The 10,660-nt window shown below is 39.3% G+C and overlaps 1 protein-coding gene across 3 annotated transcripts in view; it reads right to left on the bottom strand.

Annotated features, from left to right (window-relative positions):
• Positions 1-4,302: 4,302 nt before the first annotated feature.
• Positions 4,303-10,660, bottom strand: part of limk2 (LIM domain kinase 2) — a 54,249-nt gene continuing 47,891 nt past the window's right edge. For all 3 annotated transcript variants that reach the window (XM_061906565.1, XM_061906566.1, XM_061906568.1), the window contains one exon: positions 4,303-6,248. In XM_061906565.1, the coding sequence (XP_061762549.1) occupies positions 6,026-6,248 (223 nt within the window). In that variant the 3' untranslated portion in view covers positions 4,303-6,025. The remainder of the gene's footprint in view (positions 6,249-10,660) is intronic.

Raw genomic sequence — 10,660 nt, 5'->3', positions numbered from 1 at the left:
CTGGTTTGGACTACGTTTAGGTTAGTCGGGTCTAGTTCGGACTAGAGTTAGGTTGAAGACTAAATTTAGTTTGGTCGGATCTAGTTCAGACTACATTTAAGTTGGTTAGTGAAAGTTCGGACTAGCTTTAGGTTGGTTTGATCTCATTCGGACTAGATATAGGTTGCTCGGATCTCGTCCAGACTAGATTTAGGTTGGTCGAATCTCGTTGAGACTAGATTTAGGTGGGTGGGATCTAGTCGGGACTAGATTTAGTTTGGTCGGATCCAGTTGAGACTAGATATAGGTGGGTTGGATTTAGTTGAGACTAAATTTAATTTGGTCGGATCAAGTTCAGACTAGATTTAGGTTGGTTAGTGAAAGTTCGGACTAAATTTAGGTTGGTCTGATCTCATTCGGACTAGATATAGGTTGGTTGGATCTCGTCCAGACTAGATTTAGGTTGGTCAGATATAGTTGAGACTAGATTTAGGTGGGCGGGATCTAGTCGGGACTAGATTTAGTTTGGTCGGATTTAGTTGAAACTAGATATAGGTGGGTTAGATCTAGTCAGAAGTAAATTTAGTTTGGTCGGATGTAGTTCAAACTAGATTTAGGTTGGTTCGTGAAAGTTCGGACTAGATTTAGGTTGATCTGATCTCAATCGGACTAGATATATGTTGTTCGGATCTCGTCCCGACAAGATTTAGGTTGGTCGGATCCAGTTATGACAAGATTTAGGTGTGTTGGATCCGGTGACGTGCGGTGAACTAAACACCAGGTGAGGCATACATACTTTTTGTTCTTCTTTTTTTTACTTAAATTCATATGTGCAGCTCTAGTCATTGTTGATTTAGGTTGCACATTAGAGTTACAGGAAAAAATTGGAGTTATTCGCTTTCCTAAAAACGTTATAATATCATGATATGATAAATGGGTCCAAAAACTATGTGATAAAGTTGTTATTAAATACTTTTTGGTCCCATTTGCTTTTAACAAAATAAATCAAGTATTGTGAGTGTGTCTTACCTTTCTGTATTTGTATCTGAAGCAGCAATAGCTATCCTCCATGAAAACGTACTTTGTATGATTATATTCATTTTGTCTTAAAGTCCAGTTTAGAGAAGTATTTCATCTTGGATACAGTATATAATCCTCCACATTGGCAGAAACATTCATTTAATTCAATTTCATTCCAAGAAATTAAACAATATTTTTGCATCTGACAAAAAACACCCACAAATGCTGGCTTACTCTAATAAAAATGCAATGTTTGTTATAAATACAGTTAAAAAAAAAAGAAAGTAAAAAAATGCTGGCTTCTGCTGGAGAGACATGTGTCTGCTAGCTAGAGCGCCCCCACTTCTCCCAGTGTGGCGAGTCAGAGTACTGCTGAGGCATTGAACTGCAAGGTGACAATGTATCGCCCCCTACCTTGAGGCAGAGGTACTTGCTGCCTCAACACCTGCCTTTTCCACGTGGCAACAAGCATGCGCCCCTTACCCACACACGCCCAATACACACTGTTTGTAGCCCTGGAGGCACCGACGGTGTCTGCCTCACTTCTCATCTGCTGCATTGTTTTGATCAGGAAACATGGAATTTCCGTGATTTTGACCATGAAAATGATCAAAATATTCAGGAACCACGCCAAAATCACATAGAAAGCATAAACCAAAAGAGACATATTAAAACTTATTTTATTTTATTACTTTGTTTTGGAACATCTCATGGTTAAGCCACCTGGTGGCAGGTGAGGCACTGCTTCACTTGCCTCCCCTGACAGCACGTCACTGGTTGGATCCAGTCAGGACTAGATTTAGTTTGGTCGGCTCGAGTTGAGACTAAATATAGGTAGGTTGGATCTAGTCGAGACTTAATTTATCTAGTTCAGACTAGATTTAGTTTGGTTAGTGAAAGTTCGGACTAGATTTAGGTTGGTCTGATCTCTTTAGGACTAGATGTAGGTTAATCGGATCTCGTCCAAACTAGATTTAGGTTGGTCGGATCTAGTTATGACTAGATTTAGGTGGGTTTGGTCGGATCTAGTTGATATTAGATATAGGTAGGATGGATCTAGTCAAGACTAAATTTAGTTTGGTCGGATCTGGTTCAGACTAGATTTAGGTTGGGTAGTTAAAGTTCGGACTAGATTTAGGTTTGTCTGATCTAGTTCAGACTAGATATAGGTTGGTCGGATCTCGTCCCGACTAGATTTAGGTTGGTCGGATCTAGTTATGACTAGATTTAGGTGGGTTTGGTTGGATCTAGTTGAGATTAGATATAGGTAGGTTGGATCTCGTCCCGACTAGATTTAGGTTGGTCGGATCTAGTTATGACAAGATTTAGGTGGGTTTGGTTGGATCTAGTTGAGATTAGATATAGGTAGGTTGGATCTAGTCGAGATTAAATTTAGTTTGGTCGGATTTAGTTCAGACTAGATTTAGTTTGGTTAGGTAAAGTTCGGACTAGATTTAGGTTGGTCTGATCTTGTTCAGACTAGATATAGATTGGTCGAATCTCATCCTGACTAGATTTAGGTTGGTCGAATCTAGTTATGACTAGATTTAGGTGGGTTTGGTTGGATCTAGTTGATATTAGATATAGGTAGGTTGGATCTAGTCGAGATTAAATTTAGTTTGGTCGGATTTAGTTCAGACTAGATATAGGTTGGTGAGTTAAAGTTCGGACTAGATTTAGGTTGGTCTGATCTAGTTCAGACTAGATATAGGTTGGTCGAATCTCATCCTGACTAGATTTAGGTGGGTTTGGTCGGATCTAGTTGAGATTATATCTATAGGTTGGATCTAGTCGAGACTAAATTGAGTTTGGTCGGATCTAGTTCAGACTAGATTTAGGTTGGTTAGTGAAAGTTTGGACTAGATTTAGGTTGGTCTGATCTAGTTCAGACTAGATCTAGGTTGGTCGAATCTCATCCTGACTAGATTTAGGTTGGTCGAATCTAGTTATGACTCGATTTAGGTGGGTTTGGTCGGATCTAGTTGATATTAGATATAGGTAGGTTGGATCTAGTCGAGAGTAAATTTAGTTTGGTCGGATTTAGTTCAGACTAGATATAGGTTGGTCGAATCTTATCCTGACTAGATTTAGGTTGGTCAAATCTAGTTGAAACTAGGTATAGGTCGGTTGGATCTAGTCCAGACTAGATTTAGTTTGGTCGGATTTAGTTCAGACTAGATATAGGTTGGTTAGTTAAAGTTCGGACTAGATTTAGGTGGTCTGATCTAGTTCAGACTAGATATAGGTTGGTAAAATCTCATCCTGACTAGATTTAGGTGGGTTTGGTCGGATCTAGTTGAGATTAGATATACAGGTTGGATCTAGTCGAGACTAAATTTAGTTTGGTCAGATCTAGTTCAGCCTAGATTTAGGTTGGTTAGTGAAAGTTCGGACTACCTTTAGGTTGGTCTGATCTAGTTCAGACTAGATATAGGTTGGTCAGATCTAATCCTGACTAGATTTAGGTTAATCGAATCTAGTTATGACTAGATTTAGGTGGGTTTGGTCGGATCTAGTTATTAGATATAGGTAGGTTGGCTCTAGTCGAGACTAAATTTTGTTTGGTTGGATTTAATTCAGACTAGATTTAGGTTGGTTGGATCTAGTTATGACTAGATATAGGTGGGTTTGGTCGGCTCTAGTTGATATTAGACATATATAGGTTGGATCTAGTCGAGACTAAATTTAGTTTGGTCGGATCTAGTTCGGACTAGGTTTAGGTTGGTTAGTTAAAGTTCGGACTAGATTTAGGTTGGTCTGATCTAGTTCAGACTAGATATAGGTTGGTCGAATCTCATCCTGACTAGATTTAGGTTGGTCGGATCTAGTTATGACTAGATTTAGGTGGGTTTGGTTGGATCTAGTTGATATTAGATATAGGTAGGTTGGAGTTAGTCGAGACTAAATTTAGTTTGGTCGGATGTAGTTCAGACTAGATTTAGGTTGGTTAGTTAAAGTTCGGACTAGATTTAGGTTGGTCTGATCTAGTTCAGACTAGATATAGGTTGGTCGAATTTCATCCTGACTAGATTTAGGTTAGTTGGATCTAGTTCAGACTAGGTAGAGGTGGGTTGGATCTAGTCGGGACTAGATTTAGGTTGTTCAGATCTAAAATCTATGAGCATGAACTGACAATACAAAGACTTGGCTTAATTTGAAACATCCATAGACATGAAGTTATGAAAAATAAAATTGTAATCATCCAAAAGCATGGTTGTGATTATCATTACAATCATTTTAGTCTTTTAAGGTTGCAGACATAAATCCACCATAATGAGCAAGAATCACCAGAGTGAAGAAAAGCAGTTTTGTAGTGTTTATTTCTGAAAGTTACTGATGATGAAATATTAATGGTTACAGTCGGTACCTCACTACAAAATAATAACACCACAAAATATGAAATGTGATTCTAAAAGAGAGCTCTTACTGAGCCTTATGTACAATATAAACATTTGAATGAATACAAAAATAATATCCAGTTCTGCTGTACAGGTCTTAAGAGTCGTAACAAGTCCTTTAAAAAAAAAAAAGCAGCAAATTTGAGATGGGAATTTTGACCAGTTGGTGTCAGCTTGGCCTAAAAAGAAGTCAAAGTGCAAAAAGTCCAGCAGAAACACTTGGTCCTTGGATGAGAAGTGAAATGAAAACACTAACCTTGCTTTTGGAGCAATGAAGCTGCTCGTGTTGACTCTTAAAGGCCTACTGAAACCCACTACTACCCACCACGCAGTCTGATAGTTTATATATCAATGATGAAATATTAACATTGCAATACATGCCAATACGGCCTTTTTAGTTTACTAAATTGCAATTTTACATTTCTTGCGAGGTATCCTGTTGAAAACGTCGCAGAATGATGACGTGTATGATGACGTCACCGGTGGTAGCAGACATGTTCTCCCAGCACCGATCACGGCTAAAAGTAGTTTGTTTTTATTGCATAATTACACATTATTCTGGACCTCTGTGTTGCTGAATCTTTTGCAATTTGTTCAATGAATAATGGAGACTACAAATAAGAAAGATGTTGGTGGAAAGCGGTGTATTGCAGCCGGCTTTAGCAACACAAACAGCCGGTGTTTCTTTTTTTGTTGTGAAGCTTTAATATGGAACAGAGCGGTCAAGCGAACATGTTTCTCTACCACATGTTAATTGGCACGTTTCAGTGAGAAAATTGTGGTAATAAGTCGGCTCTTGCTGTAAACATGAGCGGAGCTTGTGTCGTTCCTCCTGCAGCTGTCAAAGAGGCAACTGCGACTTTCTTGGCTCCTCCATGGCTTCCATCAGAGACACTGGCGGTCACCACACCCCTCCGACTGTGAGGTATTACTACATAATCTCACTAAAACACTAGTAACACAATAAGCATATAAAGGATTTTCCAGAATTATCCTAGTAAATGTGTCTAATAACATCTGAATCGCTCCCACTGCCGTCACCTTTTTTCTTTTTCTTCTAGTCCTTCACTCTCACTATCGTCATCCACGATTCTTTCATCCCCGCTCAAATTAATGGGGAAATTGTTGGTTTCTTGGTCCGAATCGCTCTAGCAGCTGGTGGCCATGATTGTAAATAATGTTCAGATGTGAGGAGCCCTACAACCCGTGACGTCACGCGCACATCGTCTGCAAGGCTTTTTTATTAGCGACCAAAAGTTGCGAACTTTCTCGTCGACGTTCTCTACTAAATCCTTTCAACAAAAATATGGCAATATCGCGAAATGATCAAGTATGACACATAGAATGGACCTGCTATCCCCGTTTAAATAAGAAAATCTCATTTCAGTAGGCCTTTAAGAAACAAACATGGTGGCCGCAGAAAAAAACACCTGACTGGCAAACTAACTAGTGTAAAAAGATGCTGTGAAGACTTGTGGGAACACAGAACGCAGTGAGCTGCTTATTTCCTTTCTGCACGGTAAACATAAGTACAATCTAAAAGTAAAAACTGAAATGCGCACAAATCAGGTGTTTCCTGGTTCCTGGTACGTTCACAGGGTTCCTTTCAGACCAGAAGGTTAAGAGTCCTAAGTGGCGCTGTCGGACATGCTGGGACTGTCCAGAGAGGACGCGTTGGGGGTTTGTGGCTCATTCTGGTCTGTGCTTTGCAGCGGGCAAGAACTGTCTTTGGGCCAGTGGAGGCGACTCAGACTCTGGTGAAGTTGGTCCAGTTCTATGGGCAGAGGGATGCCCAGCTCCTGGTTGAGGGACAGAGCCTTGAAACAGTCCTCCAGCTTCTGGAAGGGCGGACTAGTCAGGGAGAAAACAGAAGAGGTTAGAAGTGGAACACTGATACTGAAATATCGATACCACACACGACAGACAAGCACTCCAACAAAAGGAAACGGGTCAACGAGGCGAGGACTTTTGGATTTAATTCCAGCCTCCAGAACACCAACACAGAGGGCTGGGGCTTTTACACGGGCACACCGTGGAAAACCCAGGATTGAAGGAATCGTGGGGTGAGAGGAAGTTGGTTTTCTAATAATCGCACATGATTCATAAAAACTGTAACATGCAGCTTGTGCTACTGCGACTACGAAACCGTCGTTGGTGTCACGTGATCCGCCCGCATCGTACACACAGCACGTGTGGACAAAAACCCCATAGGAAACATGCGTGGAGAAGTCGAGTGAAGTTCACCCAAGCCAGAAACTTTAGGTGGATCTGGCAGCAGCTTGAGAAAAAATAACAACATTCTTCCTGGGGCGGTATAGCTCTGTTGGTAGAGTGGCTGTGCCAGCAACTTGAGGGTTCCAGGTTCGATCCCCGCTTCCGCCATCCTAGTTGCTGCCGTTGTGTCCTTGGGCAAGACACTTTACCCACCTGCTCCCAGTGTCACCCACACTGCTTTAAATGTAACTTAGATATTGGGTTTCACTATGTAATAGCACTTTGAGTCAATAGAGAAAAGCGCTACAGAAATATAATTCACTTCACTAATAAATCAATATATCGATACTTTTAAAGGCCTACTGAAACCCACTACTACCCACCACGCAGTCTGATAGTTTATATATCAATGATGAAATATTAACATTGCAACACATGCCAATACGGCCTTTTTAGTTGACTAAATTGCAATTTTAAATTTCCCGCGGAGTTTCTTGTTGAAAACGTCGCGGAATGATGACGCATGCGCGTGACGTCACGGATTGTCAGAAAATATAAGCTCAGCGCCAGTTACGGCTAAAAGTCGTCTCTGTTCATGGCGTAATTACACAGTGATTTGGACATCTGTGTTGCTGAATCTTTTGCAATTTCTTCAATTAATAATGGAGACTATAAAGAACAATGCTGTTGGTGGAAAGCGGTGTATTGCAGCTGCCTTTAGCACCGAGACACAGCTGTTGTTTCTTTGTTTTTAACACAGAGCGGTCAGGCGAACATGTTTCTCTACGTCAACCAACATGTTTTTGGATGGGAAAACTGTGATATATATGTTACCGGAGACATCATTGGATTATTCGTCCTCCTGCCGTAGCTGTTTAAAATGCAGCTGTGAGCTTGGCTTCTCTCTGAGACACTGCGTGTTCACCACAGCCATCCGACCTTGAGGTAGGTCTTTACAATCTCACTAAAACACTATTAAAACAATAAGCAGATAAGGGATCTTCCAGAATTATCCTAGTAAATGTGTCTAATTACATCTGAAACGCTCACACTGCCGCCGCCCGGAGCCATCGGTTTTTATTTTGATTTTTTTTTTCGCAATCAATATCATCATCCACAAGTCTTTCATCCTCGCTCAAATTAATGGGGAAATTGTCGTTTTCTCGGTCCGAATAGCTCTTGCTGCTGGAGGCTCTCATTAAAAACAATGTGAGGACGTGAGGAGCCCTCACCCTTGTGACGTCATCGTCTGCGACTTCCGGTAAAGGCGAAGCTTTTTTATCAGCACCAAAAGTTGCGAACTTTATCGTGGATGTTCTCTACTAAATCCTTTCAGCAAAAATATGCTAATATCGCAAAATGATCAAGTATGACACATAGAGTGGACCTACCATCCTCATTTAAATAAGAACATCTCATTTCAGTAGGCCTTTTAGTTCAGGGGTGTCCAAACTTTGTCCAGCGAGGGCCACAAAAATAAAATATGAAGGATGCGAGGAAACGTTGATAAATTTTGTTCATTAAAAACCAACACATAAATAAATACTCAACACAACATCTATTACTTAGCTTTGCGTTATCAATAAAAAAAGCATATTTTACATAATCCACCCATCCATTTTCTACCGCTTATTCCCTTTCGGGGTCGCGGGGGGCGCTGGCGCCTATCTCAGCTACAATCGGGCGGAAGGCAGGGTACACCCTGGACAAGTCGCCACCTCATCGCAGGGCCAACACAGATAGACAGACAACATTCACACTCACATTCACACACTAGGGCCAATTTTACATAATGTTGCTCTAAATTACCCTATTTTTCGGATTATAAATCGCTCCGGAGTATAAATCGCACCGACCGAAAATGCATAATAAAGGAGGAAAAAAAACATATACACGTCGCACTGGAGTATAAGTCGCATTTTTGGGGGAAATTTATTTGATAAAATCCAACACCAAGAATAGACATTTGAAAGGTAATTTGAAATAAATAAAAAATAGAAACAACAGGCTGAATAAGTGTACGTTATATGAGGCATAAATAACCAACTGAGAAGGTGCCTGCTATGTTAACGTAACATTTTATGGTAAGAGTCATTCAAAAACTATAACATATAGAACATGCTATACGTTTACCAAACTATCTGTCACTCCTAATCACTAAATCCCATGAAATCTTCTTCCCCGATGTCGCTTCTAAACAACTCTGACAACTCCAAAGGTATGCGCCGCTTCCTCTTGTTGTTTTCTGCTGCATATTTCACTACGTTCAGCTTGTAATCTGCAGTGCATGATTTTCTTTTCGGTGCCATTTTTGTTCAGCCCTTCTCACTTTTTATAAGCTACCGCCAACGATTAAATGATCCATTTTAATAGCTACGGCAGTAGCATATAACAGTCAGCATTCAATGACCCACAATGCACTTCTGCCATAACCCTCCCCCGCCGAATTCTTTTGGTTGACGTGTGTGTGACGATTGCTGACATTTTCTTCGTCTCTTCCGCGAAATGAGATAAATAATATTATTTGATATTTTACGGTAATGTGTTAATAATTTCACACATAAGTTGCTCCGGAGTATATGTCGCACTATACTTTTACAGTCCGAAAAATACGGTAAGTATTTTTAAGCATGCAAATGGCGAAATGAATTAATGGTTATTTTATAAATGTCACATCACATTTAGCGTGAACAAAATTATCACGGTTATTATAACATTGTGGTAGTGTTGAATTTGCTCTAAAAATACTTAAACACACAATAAAATCTTTTGACCAGGTAAATTTTTTTTTTAATAACTAAAATACACACACCGTTATAAAACAACAACAGTACTTTGCATGTTTTGTGTTTACGCTTCACTGATTGTGTTTTAATCTTAGTTTTTTATCGGTTTTATGGCTAAGCAATTATTGTTTTAAGTGTAGGTTTGTACGGTTTGTACATCACAAGCGTAGAGAAAGTCAGTGATGTGTGGTTTGTATGCGCAAGGATGTTGTCACGGTAGTGAAGCTGTATTTTTTTGGTTTGATTTTTTTTTCTACAAAGTGCCGTGTCATAAGAAAGAACAACCCACTGGCACCAAAACGGCCTCTTCGCCACACTTTGGATAACCCTGCAGCAGAATGCGATCAAGACTCAAAATGCTTAATGTTATTTTACCATAACAATGTAAAAGGGTGATACAGTCCACTCATCTTTCTTTACCCCCTTTATTACTTACTTTATTATTTATTACTTCGGTACTCTTGTCTTGTTCTGTATATTGTACAGTGTTTTGTATTTGTATAGTGTTTTGTAGATTGTACAGTATTGCTTATTATTTTTATTTGATATTAGTTTGTTTATTTCAATTGTTAGTTTTTTCCCTTTATTACCTTGTGTTATTTGTTTCACCCCATATTTGTTCCCACTACCGCACCTTAAGTTGGAGTCTTTAATCTCATTATATGCAAATATAATGACAATAAAGTCCATTCTATTCTATTCTTTACCACCTGCCTTATTTTGTAATTCAAGTATTTTAGCATTTGCATTTGAAGCAATTGTAATGTTGATAATAAAGGTAATTATTATTATTATTCATTATCAATAGTATAGTTAGTATTTTTACTGTTTCATTTGTAGTGCAATAATGTTTATGGTCAATACTGTGTTGTTGCTATCTACTTCATTAACTGCTTCTTCTTTATCATTTTTGGTATGTTAATGTATTTTGTTATTTCGTCTCTCGTTCTTGTCCCCCTCTTGAACCCACAATTTCCCCCTGTCTTATTTTCTTCCTTCAAAAACCATCCTGCTCTGCTCCAGCTGCGCCAAAGACTAAATATATCCCAACATTTAATAAAGTCAAATACAAAAAAGCAACAAGAGAAGTATCCCACACTTCTCTTTTGTAAAGAAAATCTGTACAGAAGATATGGGCATCTAATCGACAATATTAAATCTCTTAGCAGCTGGACAGGACATACGTAAAAAAAAAAAATAAAAAATAAAAAATAATAATTTGTAAAAAATACAGGCCTGATGGCAGTTCTGTTGGTCATGGTC

This window comes from Nerophis ophidion, linkage group LG07, assembly GCF_033978795.1.
Source record: "Nerophis ophidion isolate RoL-2023_Sa linkage group LG07, RoL_Noph_v1.0, whole genome shotgun sequence".
NCBI classification, from domain to species: Eukaryota; Metazoa; Chordata; class Actinopteri; order Syngnathiformes; family Syngnathidae; genus Nerophis; species Nerophis ophidion.
This window is presented reverse-complemented; position numbering and strand designations above follow the sequence as displayed.